Raw genomic sequence first — 19328 nt, forward strand, 5'->3', positions numbered from 1 at the left:
AGGAACACCACTACTTTTACTAAACAATTGACCCTCCAACAGTCCTTAGCGAGGAGGATGAAGTACGACAGCAGTCATCCTGAAGCAAAACGTATAACTGAGGCCTTGACTGCTATGTTGGTGTTAGACGTGCGTCCGGTATCCGCCATTAGTGCAGTGGGATTTAGACAATTGATGGAGGTAGTGTGTCCCCGGTTCCAAATCCCGTCTAGATTCCACTTCACTAGGCAGGCGATACCGAGACTGTACAGAAACGTCAGAAAAAGTGTCCTCAGTGTCCTGAAAAATGCTGTTGTACCCAATGTCCACTTAACCACGGACATGTGGACAAGTGGAACAGGGCAGACTAAGGACTATATGACTGTGACAGCCCACTGGGTAGATGTATCACCTTACGCAGCAACAGCAGCAGCGTCACCAGTAGCAGCATCTCAGAAACGCCAGCTCGTTCCAAGGCAGGCTACGCTGTGTATCACCGGTTTCAGTAAGAGGCACACCGCCGACAACCTCTTAGAGAAACTGAGGGAAATCATCGCCCAGTGGCTTACCCCACTTACTCTCCTGGGGATTTGTGATATCTGACAACGCCACCAATATTGTGCGGGCATTACATCTGGGCAAATTCCAGCACGTCCCATGTTTTGCTCACACAATAAACTTGGTGGTGCAGAATTTTCTGAAAAGCGACAGGGGCGTGCAGGAGACGCTTTGGGTGGCCCGAAAAATTTCTGGCCACTTTCGCCATTCAGCGACTGCGTGCCGAAGACTGGAGCGCCAGCAAACACTCTTGAACCTGCCCCGCCATCACCTGAAGCAAGAGGTTGTGACGCGGTGGAACTCAACCATCTATATGCTTCAGAGGATGGAGGAGCAGCAAAAGGCCATACAAGCCTATACATCCACCTATGACATAGGCAAAGGAGGGGGTATGCACCTGACTCAAGCGCAGTGGAGAATGATTTCCGTGTTGTGCAAGGTACTCCAGCCCTTCGAACTTGCCACACGTGAAGTCAGTTCAGACACTGCCAGCTTGAGTCAGGTCATTCCCCTCATCAGGCTTTTGCAGAAGCAGCTGGAGAAAGTGAAGGAGGAGCTAAGACGGAGCGATTCCGCTCGGCATGTGGGACTTGTGGATGAAGCCCTTCATTCGTTTTGCCAGGATTCCAGGGTGGTCAATCTGTTGAAATCAGACCACTACATTTTGGCCACCGTGCTCGATCCTAGGTTTAAAGCCTATGTGGTGTCTCTCTTTCCGGCCGACACAAGCCTGCAGAGGTGCAAAGACCTGCTGGTGAACACACTGTCAGCTGAAGCGGAACGTGACACGTCAACAGCTCCTTCTTCATTTTCTCCCGCAACTGGGGCTGCCAGGAAAAAACTTAGGTATCCTAAGCAACCCGCTGGCGGTGATGCAGGGCAGGCAGGACCAAGTTTGGACATCTGGTCCGGACTGAAGGACCTGGCAACAATTTCTGACATGTCTACTGTCACTGCATATGATACTGTCACCATTGACAGAATGGTGGAGGATTACATCGGTGACAGCATCCAAGTAGGCATGTCAGATAGTCCATACCTGTACTGGCAGGAAAAAGAGGCAATTTGGAGCCCCCTGTACAAACCGGCTCTATTTTACCTGAGCTGCCCCCCCTCCAGTGTGTACTCCGAAAGAGTGTTTAGTGCAGCCGGGAACCTTGTCAGCGAAAGGCGTAGGAGGTTGCTTCCACAGAATGTGGAGAAGATGATGTTCATCAAAATGAATTATCAGCTCTTCCAGGGAGACCAGCCTCCAGAACGTACAGAGGGACCTGTGGTGGTGGATTTCAGTGGGGACGAGTTAATACTCTGTGAGGATGAGGATGTACACACTGAAGAGGGTGAGGAATCGGTGGATGAGGAGGATGAGGATGACATCTTGCCTCCGTAGAGCCAGTTTGTGCAGGGACAGATTAATTGCCAGCTTGTTTTGTGGGGGCCCAAACGAACCAATCATTTCAGCCACAGTTGTGTGGCAGACCCTGGCGCTGAAATGATTGGTTTGTTAAAGTGTGCATGTCCTGTTTATACAACATAAGGGTGGGTGGGTGTTAGGGCCCAAGGACAATTCCATCTTGCACCTCTTTTTTTTCTTTGCATTATGTACAGTTTGGGGCCTAGTTTTTCAATGCCATCCTGTCTGCCACTGCAGTATCACGCCTAGATGGGTCACGTGTTTGTGCCGCCCACTCGTGTCGCTTAGCATAGTCATCCAGCTACCTCGGTGCAACCTTTTGGACATAAAAACACTATTGTGAGGTGTGAGGTGTTCAGAATAGACTGGAAATGAGTGGAAATTAAGGTTATTGAGGTTAATAATAGCATAGGAGCAGAAAAATCTACAAATTCTGTGATTTTAGCTGTTTTTATGCTTTTTTTAAAAAAAATACAGATCCAAAACACAAAACCCAGAACCCAAAACACGGAAGGGTGGTTTTGGCAAAACCAATCCAGATCCAAAACACGAAGAAAGATCCAGATCCAAAACACAAAACACGAAAAGTGGCCGGTGCACACCCCTAGTTTGAGCCCATCAATGGAGTGGAGTGGAGCCGACACATTCATAGCTATAAAGTTGGAATAGTTCACTTTAAACTTAGAGAGAGCGCTAAACTTCTGGAATTCGACCATCAGGTTAGAGATTGGACCAACCTGGTTAGATAGGACATCTAACAGGTCGTCCACGCACAAAGCCAATTTATAATCCGCATCACTGATTTTGAGGCCGGTGATGTTTGGGTTGAGTCTAATAGTACTCATAAGGGCCTCCATACATAATATAAAGATAAGGGGGGAAAGGGGACACCCCTGCCTAGTTCCATTATTTATTTTGACCGGATCTGAGAGGGCACCTTTAATTCTGATCCATGCCATGGGAAAACGATTAAGTGCTAATATCCGATAAAAGCTTACTGGACCAAAACCCATGTGTTTCAAAACCCCTTTCATAAATATCCAGAACCCGCACTCATTTGAAATTGTATTATAAGCATCAATCATTTTAAGCAAAAGAAAATCTTTTAAAGAGTTTATAATATGTTTTGGTGAAACCATCTGATTCAGACTTTTTCCAGAGGGCGTATCCTTAAGGGCTGTGTCAAGCTCTAGAAGGGAGAAAGGGGAGCCTAACCAAAAAATGTCTTCCTCTGACAACCTGGGGAGGTCAGCATCGCAAAGTTATTGAGCCACAAGCTCCCAAGACGAGTCCAGGGACTCAGGAGACAGAGGGTCTTGAAGGTTATATAGTTTGGTGTAATAGGAACGAAATGTGTCAGCTGTGTCATGGGTAAGCGTGCGCTGAACACTCTCGGAATCCTTGACCATTTGAATATATAAAGTTGCTATCTGGGAACATAGGGCTCTCTCTAACAATCTATCCGGCTTATTACCCCCACTGAAAGAACTGTTCTATAATCCTTTTTTATATTGTCAAAGAGCAAAAGCGTTAAGGGCAGATCTAGTCTCAGTCAGGTCAGATAGGACCTGAGGGTAGGGGGAAGACTTGTGTGTCGTCTTGAGAACTTTCAGTTGTTGGAGCAGAGCAAGTTTCCTAACCGGTCATTCTCGCTTTAGCATTGAACCTAGTTGGATGAGTTTCGAGTACACATTTGTGTGCCTCCCATACTCTGACCCTCGAGACCTCTGGTATCTCATTAATAGAAAAATAGTCATTAATCGATTCAGTTAGTTGACTTACAGCATGGATCAGCAAGAATATGCTCATTAAGTCTCCATACACACTGTTTGAAGTGGGGGCAAGAGGTCTCAAGGGTCAGAGAGACAGGAGCGTGATCCGACCAGGTAATTAAACCAATAGTGGTGGCCTGAATTAAATGTAAAAATCTGTGCGGGAATAGGAAATAATCCAACCTGGAGTACACATCGTGGGGTCCTGAACAAAATGTATAATCCCTGTCCCTCGGATGTTGAATTCGCCAAGTGTCAACTGGCTGGTGGTCATGGAGGGTGCGCCTAACCTTGCAATGGGAGTCCAGTGAGGGTCTGGCGGGGGACCCCGAAACATCAACTTCCGGCTGGATAGACCAGTTCAAGTCCCCGCCCACGACTGGAATACCCACGACCAGCAGGGCAATCTGGTCGAGGTCTGCAGAGAGAAAGACAGGCTGATTCCGATTGGGGAGATAAAGGTTAATAAATGTATAAAGCTGTCCATATAGTGAGCACTTAACCAGGAGTGTCCTGCTTTCCTCCAAAGCCAGAGAAGTCACATCTTGGAAAGAGAGCTGCTTAGATAGGAGAATATCAACTCCGAGAGATTTTCCATTACTATTATTACTATAAAAGGATGCTGGGAAATTACAGTCTTTGAGGGTAGGGGCTGCATCAGATCTGAAATGAGTTTCTTGGAAGAACGCTACATCAGCTTTAGTAGCGAATAGGTCTCGGAGAACCCTAGACCGTTTCTCAGATTTAGACCCTTTGCATTGAGTGAGACCAATTTAATGGTCGTTGCCTGAGTGCTAACCGCCATCACCCACTATACGTAGTACGGAACACGAACTGAGGAGGAGGGCACCAACTCCGCCGGGAAAAGTGGTCACTCTAGGGGAAAAAAAGAGAAGGGAAAGGTGAGACAAAAAACACAATACATAGTAAAAACCGAACAGAGAAAATTGTAGACAGAAAAGAAAAAATAAAAACAATACACTGCTGCCACTTGGGAGCTCGCGCATGAGTAGTCCGACCGAATCCAAGAAAAATCAGGCGGTTATGGGGTCACCGGGGGTCGGTTACAACAGCAGCCTTAATTAGAAAAACAAAATCTAGAATGGCATATAAAATAAAATATACTCTGAACACTGTACGACACATTATAATAAAAATAAAACCTATACTAGACTAGCAAGGCAAGTAAGTGATTGCACAAGCCAAAAGTGACAGTGGAGAAAAACTAATTAGCAATACCTACTTAGCATATAAACACACAGTGCAATGGAAACATACATATATGAAAATATAAGAGAGATAAAGCCAGAAAGGAGGCATTAGCCCACCAGTCCCTGTGTATGAATGGAAAGGAAAATAGAAAGAGAAAACATCTCCCGCATAAACAGTAGTAAGGCACATAGAGTTTACTAATGAAGTGGGTAAAAAAATCAATCCTAGGCCATATGTAAACCATTATATTGGAACCGGGACCATTGATGTACGTTGGGTTGTAGAAGGTTACGGGTGGCGTTGTACCAGTTACCAATCATTGTTGGGATGAGAGCGCTCCGGCGGGAGAAGGTACTGTGGCAAAGACTCCTGACAATCCGGGAGAGATACCAGAGGAATGCCCAAGGCAGAGCAGAAGGAAGTAAGATCAGCCGGTTCCTTGAAGGTAGACAGCTTGTCGTTGTGGAAGACTTGGAGACTGAAGGGAAAACCCCATCTATATTTAATGCCAAGCTTACTAAGTTCAGCCGTCAGAGGTTGTAGTGCCCTGTATTTTTGTAGAGTCGCCCAGGAGAAGTCCTGGAAGATTTGGATATGTTGATCATCGATAATTATAACATCCAAGCGATGGACCTTGCAGAGGATATCTTCCTTTTGGGAATAATAGTGGTAGAGCTCCTGTGGGTCGGAACGCACTGTGATCTCTATAACATTCAATCGTAGAGCTTGAATCTTGGCCCAAGAGCTCATTAAAAACTCTGGTAACAAAGTCAGTAAGGCCCTGTGGCGGGACATCTTCCAAAACACCCCTAATCCTCAGATTATTTAGTTTCCCTCTATTGTCCAAATCATCCAGGCGGTCCTGAAGTTCCTGAAATTCAACCGCCTGTCGCAGTACAGCTGCCTGAAGAGCATTGTGAGCAGCAGCAGAGTCAGAGGTGAAATCCTCCTGAGAATTTAGTAGAGTGCCCAGCTGAGACATCTCTGTTTAGACAGATGCAATTTCGGAGCAACCAGTATCCTGGATCCTATGTTCCAACTGTTAAAAATCCTGTTTTGTCAGCATGGAGTGTAGAAGCTGCTAAGATCTCTGAAACACCGCCCGTCTCTGATGTAAGATCCGGGCCCAGAGTATGCTCCTCTGTCCGGGAGGGGGAATCAGAGGACAGGGAGAGCCAAGGGGAGGAAGGGACAGAAATCTCTCCTGAAGGGTCATGCCCTTGTGGTCGTAGAAACTGTCGCATATCAGAGGAGGAAGGGGTATCCGTAATGCGAGCAGAGTCCCTTGCTTGGGATCTTGTCCCGTCTTTTTGAGAGCCTTTCCTGTCTTTCACCATGAGGTAAACATCAACTGAGAGGCGAAAAAAAAATAGGAACCATTGGAATGATACGCACCGTTGAAATATGTGAAGAGCGTATAAAGCGGTCAAGGCTGCCGTTGATCCACTCCCCCTAGAAGATAGCTAGGCGGGCATCAGCATGCAGAGGGGTCCATTTACATGTGGTACAGGTGGTCTCCACAGGGTAAGCCACACGCTAACTTCAGACAAAAAGGGGGAGGATGTATCTGTGCAGAGAAAGTCCAGGACACAGAGAAATCTACTGGCCGGTGACAACACACTGTGAACGATGGGCAATGGAAGTGACGCAAGATACCACTGAGAAATGGGTGTGAGCAGAAAGTGTAAAATATAATATCAATAAGGTGGTGGAGGTAAACAAGTTGTACTGTATTTTCCAGTGCAATTTCAGGGAATGGCCACCAGAGGGAACTTTAAGAAAATGTATGGAGATAGCTCAAACTCCCACCAGCAGCAACAAACCATTTGAGTGTCACATCAGGGCCCTAAATATAGGGGGGCAGCATATTATCTCCCCAAGACAAAAGGTGATCTTCTCAGAGGACACAATTAGCAGGTGGAGGATAGGGACATCTGCAGCTACCTCTGTGGCTGGAGTCGAAGCTTCAGTGCCATCTCCAAGATGACGGCCAGGCCTCTTCGAGTATGCATCTCCGGGAATTTGCAGCAGGAATCCGTCCCTGTGGTCGGGTTAGAGAGCCGGGATTCGTGACGACATTGGGGGGGGATAGGAGGAGAGGGCATAGCGGCAGCTTGCTGCGGGACGCGGCGTCGTGGATCTGCGCATCGAGGCCGTGGCTTTAAGCAGGAGTAGACCCCAACCTGGAAGGTCACGGTGGAAGCGATCGTACACCAGCGGGAGCCAGCCAGTTATAGGTGAGTGTACTCAGGTTAGTAGAGGTGTACTGGGGATGGGGAAGCCCCAGAATAACACCCTAAGGTGGAGAAGTCACAAGAGCCTACCTGAGGCACGTCTGCTCTCCTTGCCAGCCAAGCCAATCCCCCAAATAAACCCACTTTTTTAAACAAAGTTAACAAACCATAACACTCAAAGCCAGCATCTGTTACAAATCTGATTGCAGCAATGGAATAAATCACCTTGGTTAATAATGTTAGTAGCACAATGTTTTAGCACATGTGTCTCTAAGTACTGCCCAGCAAGATAACCTGAGTGGAGAGTAACGAAAGAATCAGTAGAGAGAAACATGATTGATGAGCCAAAACCGATACATCGAGAACAATTTTCAGTGATTTAAAAATGGGCGCCACTAGAAATATGGAATACGTTATTAGACCTGTTGTGGAAATGACAGTCCTTCCAGCGGCTTACTGAGACTCTGACCTTTTTGCACAACCTTTGTGTTATTTGCCACAGAAAGTTCTCTTCTAACCAGCCATGGTCCACCTATTCAGTAAGGGTGGTTGAAATAGTGAGGGTAGATGCCTGAAAAGTCTAGGGCAGTCAGACACTGAGCAACATTCTGCTGGGTACTGTACCCAGGATAGCATCTTCAAAATGAGACTCCTATTTTATTACATATTCACTATTTCCCTTATTGTTCTCTCTTAATTTGTATTTCCAATTATGTTTTAGTGTGAATGAGAGGGATTTTACATGAATGAATGGGGATACAGTATATCCTCCATTAACAGTATCTGTGATCACGCATGTAAGTTCATGATAACGTGATCCTTGCTGGAATGATTGGTTAGGAGACAAGTGGCGCTCATATAATTGACAAGTACCGAAAGTTACATTTATTTCAATGTTTAGGGTCTGCCATGTAATGTAGTGGGGTTGTCCTCCATGGGACCATATTTTATAGAATTTGCCAGGACAGCCTCTGTGTGTAGAATCACTTATCTGAACACCTCACATAACAATCTTATTTGTTGTGTTGTTGGTGTTAAAAGAACATTTTCATTTAGCAAAGCTTTGTGAGATACTAAGACCGTTCACATTCTGACATTACAAATACAACCAGGGGTGCCACAGCCAGCCCAGGTATAAGCGTCATAATTGCAGGATAGCGTAAACACTTCTCTCCAGGACCTTTGTCTATCCCACAATGTGTTAAAAGCTGCGTGTTGCACATTATTATTATTATTATTATTATTATTATCCTTTATTTATATGGCGCCACAAGGGGTCCACAATGCCTTACAAAGTACAAAAACATGAACAGATAATACAGGAATAAAGGTGACATACTATACAGAACAGTGCAGAACATGTACCGTATATACTCGAGTATAAGCCGAGTTTTTCAGCACATTTTTTGTGCTGAAAAAGCACCCCCTCGGCTTATACTCGAGTCATGCCCGCATGGTACGCTGCTGAGTAGCGTACCATGCGGGCCGCGGTGCAGACTGTGTCACTGTGACACAGCCTGCACCGCGTGTGTAGCGCTGACCGGACGGAGTTCGGTCAGCACTACACACTGCTAAACACACAGCCGCCGGAGCCGGCAGCTATGTGTTTGGTGTAATCAGCAGCCGCTGAGAGTCTGTCAGACTCTCAGCGGCTACTGCTGCTCCCGCTGCGGGAGCCATCTTCCGGCTCCCGCAGTGGGTAATGGGAGAGACGTCGTCATGACGACGTCTCTCCCATTATGCAAAGCGGCGGAGGAGCCTGTAGCAGCGTCGGGACCAGGAGCGGGGTTACAGGTAAGTGTTTGTTTTTTTTTTTTTTACATTTCTTTCTACTGGGGGGGCTACTACCGGGGGGTACTACCAGGGGGGGATATCGCTACTGGGGGCACTACCAGAGGGGGGGGGATTAATAATGGGGGAACTACCAGGGGGGGGATGTTGCTACTGGGGGCACTACCAGGGAGGGGGGGAATACTGGGGGCACTACCAGGGGGGATGTTGCTACTGAGGGCACTACCAGGGGGGGGTTAATACTGGGGGCACTACCAGGGGGGGATATTGCTACTGGGGGCACTACCAGGGGGGGGATTAATATTGGGGGCACTACCAGGGGGGATGTTGCTACTGGGGGCACTACCAGGGGGGGATTAATACTGGGGGCACTACCAGGGGGGGATATTGCTACTGGGGGCACTACCAGGGGGGGATATTACTACTGGGGGCACTACCAGGGGGGATTACTACTGGGGGCACTACCAGGGGGGGATTACTACTGGGGACAGTACCAGAGGGGGGATTACTACCAGTAGCTGCTGCATTTCCCACCCTAGGCTTATACTCGAGTCAATAAGTTTTTCCCAGTTTTTTGTGGTAAAATTAGGTACCTCGGCTTATATTCGGGTCGACTTATACTCGAGTATATACGGTACATTGTTGATAAACATTGCTGCATCAGCAGTCCTAAAACTCTAGTAGGCAGCAGGTTGACAGAACCCAAGGAAGGATATGGTGGTAGAAGCAAGGAAAGGAAAAGCATATGAGGGAAGAGGGCCCTCATATAAGTTCCCGAGAGCCTACAGTCTAAAGGAGAGAACAGACAGACAGGGGTGGCACAGAGAGGAGAGACAGTGAGCAAGGAGCAGCGAGTTAGGATGAGAGCTAGAAGGCTTTGATGAAGAAGTGGGTCTTGAGAGCCTGTTTTAGATTTTGTAGAGAGGTGGAGAGTCTGATGGGAAGAGGGAGAGCGTTCCAGAGGTGAAGAGCAGCATGGACCCATGATACATTGACCATAAAGCAAAACATGACAGATGTGGACAAAAATAGGGGCATTTCCCAAGACACAGATCAGACAGTCATGTACAAGGCAGCCTGGCACAGCAGGGTGTCGGACAGCATGGCACAGACAGGGCACTGTGAGGTGTCTGCCAGCCTGGCATGCTGTCAGCAGCCTAACTCAGACTGTGAGGTGTGGGGCAGCCTGGAACAGCATAGTGCAGGGAAGCCTGGCACAGCAGGGTGTCAGGCAGCCTGGCACAGATGGGGGACAGCAAGGTGCAGGGCAGCCTGGCACATCATAGTGCAGGGCAGCATAGCACTGAAGGGAAGCTTGGTACAGGCAGGGCACAACAGGGCATCGGCTGCCTGGCACAGACATGGCACAGCGAGGTGGCAGGCAGGGTAAGAGTGTGGTGCCAGCCAGAGATCTGGTGCAGTTACTCTAAACGTTAGACATTAGTTCTATCTATGCCCTATCTCCCACATAATCATATTCTTACAATTATAAAGCAGCTAAATTTGTAGAAACTAGAAATTACCTTTTAGCTGTTATGATTAACAAACCAGACAAAAATGTTGCCTCAAGGATATACTGGACTATTGTGTCTGCTGAGCTCATTGTCCTTGACCACATGTCCAAGTGACGTAGGCAGCCTACCCATTGCCCATATTAGCGGTGGGGCTTAGAGGCTCCGCCTGCTCCATTAACCTACATTTATTTGCTTCAATTGTTTCTCCCCACTCTTGATAACTTCTCCAACTAATCCACATTCATTCCCATCACTCCTCCGTGCACCTTCTCTGTTTACTAACTTTTTCTCCTGCTCGCTTACAACTACCGTAACTTCTATCCAGACTTCTCTCTCCGGCACCCTATTTCTCCCTCTTCCATCGCGATTTCCCTCTGACTACAGTACTTCCTTCCTTGCTGGTCTGCACCCATGAACTTGGTTGTTTCCTACACCCACTTTATTCACTGATTTATACAAGCAGAGACAAACCACACATCTACATATCATCCATTTTCTCACCTTGGACCTTCTCATTGCTGCTGGCAATGCCATACACAATGAAGGGAAAGGAAAAAAAACTCTTTTTGTTTGGGGCACAAACTTATCAAAAAATATATATAAAAAACAGTCTTTAATGTTATCAATAGAAAAAATACGACAATACATGGACATTACACACACATAACATAAATCACATGTTTCTGGATGTAAAATAATCTTCAAAACCTTGATATGTCAAAATGGATTCCATCCAGTAATATCTTAGTGTCTAAACTCTGTAAAGACACCGTAATGAAGGGCGAACATATATAGATTATTTATTTAGGCATAATCTTCTAAACTGCAAATGACCTATAATATATGGTGGTATAAGTGTCAAAAAATAACAAAATAAATAGTATGGTTAAAAGAACTGCTCAGATCGCGGAATGAGATACTGCTGTTAGTTCATCTGCTAAATAGCATCAAATGATCTTAATGAGTGTTCCCCTCCTTGGTGGCAGTTATAACAGTGAGACAAAATATAGATGAGTGGCAGGTATTGTGAAAAGAGAGAATAAATTCATGCATCTGCTTTCAAATCTCATTGCTTCTAATCATCGTGCAGAGGAGAATTTGATGAGAGTACATATAAACGACAGTAGTTAATTCTCTTGTAATAGTGCATCTGCTTTCGGTCAGACTGTCCTGGCTCCTGCAGGTCAGTACCGATGAGAGTACGAAGAAAGAAAATTCACACCACCACAGGTCTGATGCAGTTACGAATGATCATACAAAAAATTAAGTGGTAATCCAAAATATTATTTCAAGAGAGGGGCTATTACATATGAAATATCCGGTGCCTCAAGTGAAGGAACCGTGAACAAGCCGGACAAGGCGAAACAATATCGTCGGTGTTGGAGGTGGGCGCTGTGTTCTCCCCGCTGTGCGCAGAGCGGGCAGCAATTATCCAGGTGACTCATATCCCCTTTGGTTTTATCAGGTCGTATCTCTGACTGTCTCACGATGTGCAGCAATGACTAACTGCTGCAGGTCATACACTTTTACTATTTAAACAAGCAGCCACAGACCATGTTTTCCTATTAATACCTCTTTTCCACCAAAAACCCAGGTCCGACCTGGGTTTTTGGACATGGTTCCAACCCTGGTCAGACCCAGGTCATACCCATTTACACTGCACCTTTGATCTGGGTTACTCCCAGGTCAGCCCTGTTCACACTGAACTCAGGTCTGCCCTGCTAAACCTGTGAGGTCATAAAAAGTGGGAGGTGAATGCTCCACAACCACCAATCCGCTCATTTTAGGCATGATCCAGGTCAGATAACCCGGGTTGCACCGTTTACACTGCACCATTACCTGGGTCCATCCTGGGTCCAACCCTGGTAGCTACCTGGGTTGGATTGCAGGGTCACTTGACCCAGGTTATTTTTCAGGGACCCTTTTACACTGAGCTGCAACCCGGGTAGACCCAGCAAAAACCCAGGTTTTTGCTCTGGTGTAAAAGGTGTATTAGTTTAAACTGGGGTGTGCACAGAACGTTTCTATATACAGACAGAGAACCAATTCTGGCTGGCTATTAGTTTAATTGTTTTATTGCATTTCCCTGTATCAATGTGAATGCTTCCCCTGTCTTTGGATTCTATATAGGAACCATTACTGCAATGCTGACAATCTACATTCCATTAACCAATTAATGTCAGCTGGTTCCCATTAACACATCAGGAATCCTGTTTTGTTATCTATACATTGAATATAGGAACCATTATTGCAATGCTTACAATCTGCACTTCATCAACCTATTTAATGTCAGCTGGTTACCATTGATACATTAGGAATACTGTTATGTGATGTCATTTGTCTGTCTGTATGCTTGAGTTATTTATATATGACTCAGGTGCAGCAGCAACTTTCAGTTTGTGCAGAGTTCAGAGTGGAGATTGAATTGCACTATTGAGTAGGATTATTATCTTAACGAGTGATATCACTGTCCTGTATGAAACATATCAATTGTTCTAGGAGATAGATCATTGACTGAAATACATCAACCTTTTAAGGGTTTTTATTTTGAGTGTAAAAGGACAACAATATTATTGTATGTAAATTGTGACTTGTTTGCATACATACTTGCATAGATTTACACATGCTGCAAAGTCCTTTCACTTTAAACACCTGATATTTTATATTTTCCATCAAGGGTATCTATTGGAGTGCAGAAGGACAATTGTTTTATTGTATGAGACATGTGACTAATATAAATATAGACATATTGTAAAGTCATTTCACTTGAGGCACCAGATATTTCATATGTAATAGCCCCTCTCTTGAAATAATATTTTGGATTACCACTTAATTTTTTGTATGATCATTCGTAACTGCATCAGACCTGTGGTGTTGTGAATTTTCTTTCTTCGTACTCTCATCGGTACTGACCTGCAGGAGCCAGGACAGTCTGACCGAAAGCAGATGCACTATTACAAGAGAATTAACTACTGTCGTTTATATGTACTCTCATCAAATTCTCCTCTGCACGATGATTAGAAGCAATGAGATTTGAAAGCAGATGCATGAATTTATTCTCTCTTTTCACAATACCTGCCACTCATCTATATTTTGTCTCACTGTTATAACTGCCACCAAGGAGGGGAACACTCATTAAGATCATTTGATGCTATTTAGCAGATGAATTAACAGCAGTATCTCATTCCGCGATCTGAGCAGTTCTTTTAACCATACTATTTATTTTGTTATTTTTTGACACTTATACCACCATATATTATAGGTCATTTGCAGTTTAGAAGATTATGCCTGAATAAATACTCCTATATATGTTCGCCCTTCATTACGGTCTCTTTACAGAGTTTAGACACTGAGATATTACTGGATGGAATCTATTTTGACATATCAAGGTTTTGAAGATTATTTTACATCCAGAAACATGTGATTTATGTTATGTGTGTGTAATGTCCATGTATTGTCGTATTTTTTCTATTGATAACATTAAAGACTGGGTTTTTTTTATATATATATATTTTTTGATAAGTTTGTGCCCCCAACAAAAAGAGTTTTCTTTCCATTCCCTTCATTGATACTATATCTTACTCTAGGGGAGCACCGCCAACTTTATTTGTTGATGGCATTGCTGATTATATAATTATTTCTTCTGAATGTAATAATTTTTTGCTCTCTTGTCATACAACTTCAGATATTGGCTGTATACAATTGTTTCCAAACTTGTACGGAGACACTTCACCCCTTTTTTTTTTTTGAATGCCATACACAACTCCTGTACCCATTGTCCGCTCACTCAACTTGTTTTACACTAAAACTTACCATTTACCTTATACTTTTAGCCTCCAACATTATCCACATGTCTATATTACCCTCCCTCCCCTATTCATGTGCAGATATTGCATCTGTCCAGGAACTACAGTATTCATTTCATTATCCCTCAACCCCCTTTTAGGAAATCTGGATTACCTCCTTTGTCCATTCCTGGCAGCTCTGACCTGTAGGGCATTCTCCATCTAGACTCGGAGACCGATAAGCTAGTGTTGTAGGCATTTTACTTACTGCACGATGTACCTTCTGAGTTTAACCCTCCCTCTCGTTCTCTTCTTTTGAAGTCCATACTATTCTTCTCCCCTCTAGCTTTCTGTTGCTGTCATTTATCGCCCCTCAGGTCACATTTAACAATTCCCTGACAACTTTTCTGCCTGGCTCATCTTTGATCCAGTTGCTCGAATACTATGTGATTCCAACATTCCCTGTGACATGTGTCACTGTCTCTGCCTCCACAAAACGTTTTGGACCTACTCGGTTCAGCCCTAGACAATGCAGCTCCAACCATAACGTATAGTAAAACAAATCCCTTTTAGATCAGTGTTACACAAGGGGAAGAGTTGAAATGGAAAGATCTAAATGATTATTTAAGCTGTAGATGTACTACCATATGACTGTCAGTCTCGGGACTGGAACCACCAATAGGCATGTTGAGACTACTTTGTGAGCAAGACTTAAAGGATATCTCCACGGTTGCAATCTGTGGTGCCCTAGTTTCAAGCAGCAGAAAATGAAACCTGTATTTCATAAATAATTGTCTTTTTACTATACAGTTATACTACTGGTATAGTCATTAATTGGAATTTTTCACTTAACACAGTAAGATAGTTCAGTCCTTTTTTTATGTTTCTTAGCTGCAAATGGAATATTGATGAATGTCCAGGAGTGGTAAACAATTAAACTTATGTAATATTTCCTTGGGTCTGTAACAGTCATATTTCCAAACCTAATTGCTTTGATGTGACGTGACAGCAGGCAGCTATGGATTGCAGCCTCAGTGTCCTTTTCCACACTAGCTTCACAGCACGCTTGATCTCAGCAGGTTCAAAGCCCAGTTTGTAAATGTTAGTCGTTTTTTTCTACTAAACACTGTAATTTTTAATGGAATTGGCCTTTAATGGAGCGGTTATTACTGCACCAGTTATTCATTGACTCGATATCGACCTTGATAAAAGCCATGTTCTCCGGTCAATGCATAATACATTAACAATTAGGCCTTTGTTTATATTAATGAAATATTATAAAACCATGTTACCTGCTTGTTTCTAGTTCTCATTCTTTTTGCTAATGGTGTGATTGCTATCTATTTTATTTAGCTTGCACGCTGCTCTGAGATCTGATCCTAAGGATCCTAACTGCTGGGAGTGTTTAGGGGAAGCCTATTTGAGTAGAGGTGGCTATAGTACTGCACTGAAATCCTTCATGAAAGCCAGCGAACTGAATCCAGACTCGATGTACAGTGTGTACAAAATAGCTTCTATCAAACAGATCCTGGGCACATATAAAGAAGCCGTAACTGAATACCAGCATATCTTAAAGAAGTATGGAGAATATGTGCCAGCGCTTAAAGGTAGCACCAAAAAGCATCTTGTTCAACACCAATATTTACATCTGTATGGGAATATAGTTTAATCGCCAATTATCCAGGAAGATATTGGTGTCTTAGATGTATTCTTTAATAGATAAGTGAAATACCTGTGTGATTAAACTACTGTCAGAATACGTGAATTTTGCAGTTCACAGTATTATGCAGCTAGGGGGCGTCATCATGCCCCAGTCTCGCCTACTTCACTGGGGAGAGGAATGAGCAGAATTCAAGAGGGTGGGCTACTCTTTCAGCAGTCTGGGGTAACTTCCTGAAATTCGTGAGTGTCACAGACAATTTGGTAGAGTAGGCAAGTATGATTTTAACATTAAAAACAAATATCCCATTAATAATAGCAGTTTTGCTCATATGCAATTTTGTTGCTACACAGCTTCAAATGCAAAGTGTTGGATCTACAGGTCAGTACAGAAAAATATTGAATGCTTCCAGGGCTGATGCTACCATTTGGCGAAGTCAGGTGACAATGGGCAAGAGGATGTTTGGTTAATAATTCACATTTTCTTGAGCATGCCCTGCACGCTTCCTATCTTCCATATTGCTGATGGCTGCTTCTACTCCATAACGTTAATGAGCTGGAATTGTGGGTCTGGACTTTGGTGTCACAGTCCACCACACTCCTAGCCTGTCATTGAAATGTTGGAGCAGCAGCACTGAGATAGAGATCCACCTCCTCTGCCTGCCATTGCCCTGATTTCACCATACAAGTAAGAAATTGGGTCTGGTTGCAGCACCGGGAGGGGTAGGGGTGCATAGTAAACTACCACTCCCAGATCCATAGTTTGCTCCAGCTGTATATTTGCATGCGTTTGTGAAACCACCACCCATTGTGGTTGCTGTTTGTGAGACAAATGGTTTGACTGCTAGTTTCATTAAAGATGGCATTTCCTCCATCATATAACTATACATGAGAGGGGATTATGTGTGTGATTTTATGTCTGTTTTAGGTTTAGGTGAGTGTCATCTAATGCTTGCAAGGGCTGCACTAGCCGATTTCCTGGATGCAAAGGCAGTGGATGGTATTGAAAAGGCTCTTGAATATCTGACAAGGTTGGTACAAATACTACCTTCCCATTAACTGTTTTGTTACTTGTCTATTACATAGAATGCATTTTGATTTAAGTGCACTACCCATGGATAACGTAAAGCTGACAAAATGCTGACTGTCTTGCAATCAAAGGAAAAAAAAAAAAATTATATATATATATATATAATATAAAACTGGAACCTTGACACTCATTTATAGGAAGAGTTGCATGCAGAATGCACACATGCTTTGTCACAAGCAAACATGCCTGGAAGTGTAGGAGGTGGGAGGACACTGCATCACCCATATATGCATATGTTCCTCTCCAGAGCATGTACAGTTTTACAATGCATAAGATACATACACAAAACTGACTTAGTCAACTCTGCATCATCCCCCAATGTGTGGAAAGATAATAATTAAAATAATTTGTTGATTTCAGAGCGGTTCAGCAGAGGCCTGATCTTTTATGCCTATGGAAACTGCTTGGTGATGTCTGCACCTGTCTGCATATGGTCTCAGCTGCCAAGGCCAGCGTCAGTGTCCTGGGTGCCCTTGTTGGTCAGAACAAAGGCCAAAAGCTAATGAATAAATCTGAGATCTTGGCGCTAGGGGGAAGGTAGGAACTGTGTACTGTATTTCTATCCTACAGAGTCATACAAGATGTGCACCATATATCATTAAGCCATAAATTATGTGAAACAAACAACTGTATTTGCATTTAGGCAATTACATTTTTGTCCTTCTTTCACTGGGAGACATTGGAACACTGGGTTATTAAATATGGTGGTGTTTGGATCCTGGTACTTTAAATCTTTAATGATTTGAACACTGCTGCTCCCACTGTATAACACACCTGACCGCAGTTTAGTTCCCGACGGAAACATAGAAACGTAAAATTTGACGGCAGATAAGAACCACTTGGCCCATCTAGTCTGCCCCTTTTCATGTATCCTTTAGGCAACTTCAACCCTATTTGCTCCTTACGTCTCTCTTAAGGATATTCTTATGCCTAGCCCAAGCATGTTTAAATTGTTCCACATGTTAGCTCCAACCACATATGATGGGAGGCTATTCCACTTATCCACTACCCTTTCTGTGAAGTAATTTTTCCTCAAATTTCCTCTGGGCCTACCTCCCTTCAGTCTCAGTGCATGTCCTCATGTTCTTTTACATCTCTTCCTTTGAAGAATACTTCCCTCCTGTAACTTGTTAAAACCCTTCATGTATTTTATAGTTTCTATCATGTCCCCCCTTTCCCTTCTCTGTTCCAAACTATACATATAAGATCTTTTAGCCGTTCTGGGTATGTTGTGTGCTGTAGGCCATGCACCATTTTAGTTGCCCTTCTTTGTACAGTCTCTAATGTGTCTATATCAGCAATTCTCAAACTGTGGGTCGCGGCCATCTCAGCTTGGGGTCTTGACTCACAGCAGCAGGGGAGCATGTGAAGCCAGAAGGGGAGCACAGAGAACAGACCCTGTGGGGGAACAGGGGAGCACATTGTGGGATGTTGAGAGGAACAGAAAAAAACCATTTATGATTGGTTCACCCACTTCCTCCTCCCTGTCACCCAGTGCCTCCCCCTTTCATCCACTCACTCCATCGTCATCCACTGCCTCCCCCTTTCATCCACTGCCTCCCCCTTTCATCCACTGCCTCCCCCTTTCATCCACTGCCTCCCCCTTTCATCCACTGCCTCCCCCTTTCATCCACTGCCTCCCCCTTTCATCCACTGCCTCCCCCTTTCATCCACTGCCTCCCCATCACCAACTGCCACCCACTGCCTCCCCCTTTCATCCACTGCCTCCTCCTTTCATCCACTGCCTCCTCCTTTCATCCACTGCCACCCACTGCCTCCCCCTTTCATCCACTGCCTCCCCCTTTCATCCACTGCCTCCCCGTCACCCACTCTCCCCCTTTCACCCACTGCCTCCCCCTTTCACCCACTGCCTCCCCCTTTCACCCACTGCCTCCCCCTTTCACCCACTGCCTCCCCCTTTCACCCACTGCCTCCTCCTTTCATCCACTGCCTCCCCATCACCAACTGCCACCCACTGCTTCCCCCTTTCATCCACTGCCTCCCCGTCACCCACTGCCTCCCCCTTTCATCCACTGCCTCCCCATCACCCACTCTCCCCCTTTCATCCACTGCCTCCCCCTTTCATCCACTGCCTCCCCGGTCACCCACTGCCACCCACTGCCTCCCCCTTTCATCCACTGCCTCCCTGGTCACCCACTGCTTCCCCCTTTCATCCACTGCCTCCCCGTCACCCACTGCCTCCCCCTTTCATCCACTGCCTCCCTGTCACCCACTGCCTCCTCCTTTCATCCACTGCCTCCCCATCACCAACTGCCACCCACTGCTTCCCCCTTTCATCCACTGCCTCCCCGTCACCCAC

At 44.9% G+C, this 19328-nt stretch overlaps 1 protein-coding gene across 1 annotated transcript in view; it reads left to right on the top strand.

Annotated features, from left to right (window-relative positions):
• SKIC3 (SKI3 subunit of superkiller complex) overlaps positions 1–19328 on the top strand; it is a 156659-nt gene that overhangs the window by 64222 nt on the left and 73109 nt on the right. The window contains exons 17-19 of the mRNA XM_088444673.1: positions 15613–15866; positions 16847–16949; positions 17369–17545. Coding sequence (XP_088300799.1) covers positions 15613–15866; positions 16847–16949; positions 17369–17545 — 534 coding nt within the window. The remainder of the gene's footprint in view (positions 1–15612; positions 15867–16846; positions 16950–17368; positions 17546–19328) is intronic.

Source organism: Taudactylus pleione, unplaced genomic scaffold, assembly GCF_031769625.1.
Source record: "Taudactylus pleione unplaced genomic scaffold, aTauple2 ptg000370l, whole genome shotgun sequence".
Classification (NCBI taxonomy): Eukaryota; Metazoa; Chordata; class Amphibia; order Anura; family Myobatrachidae; genus Taudactylus; species Taudactylus pleione.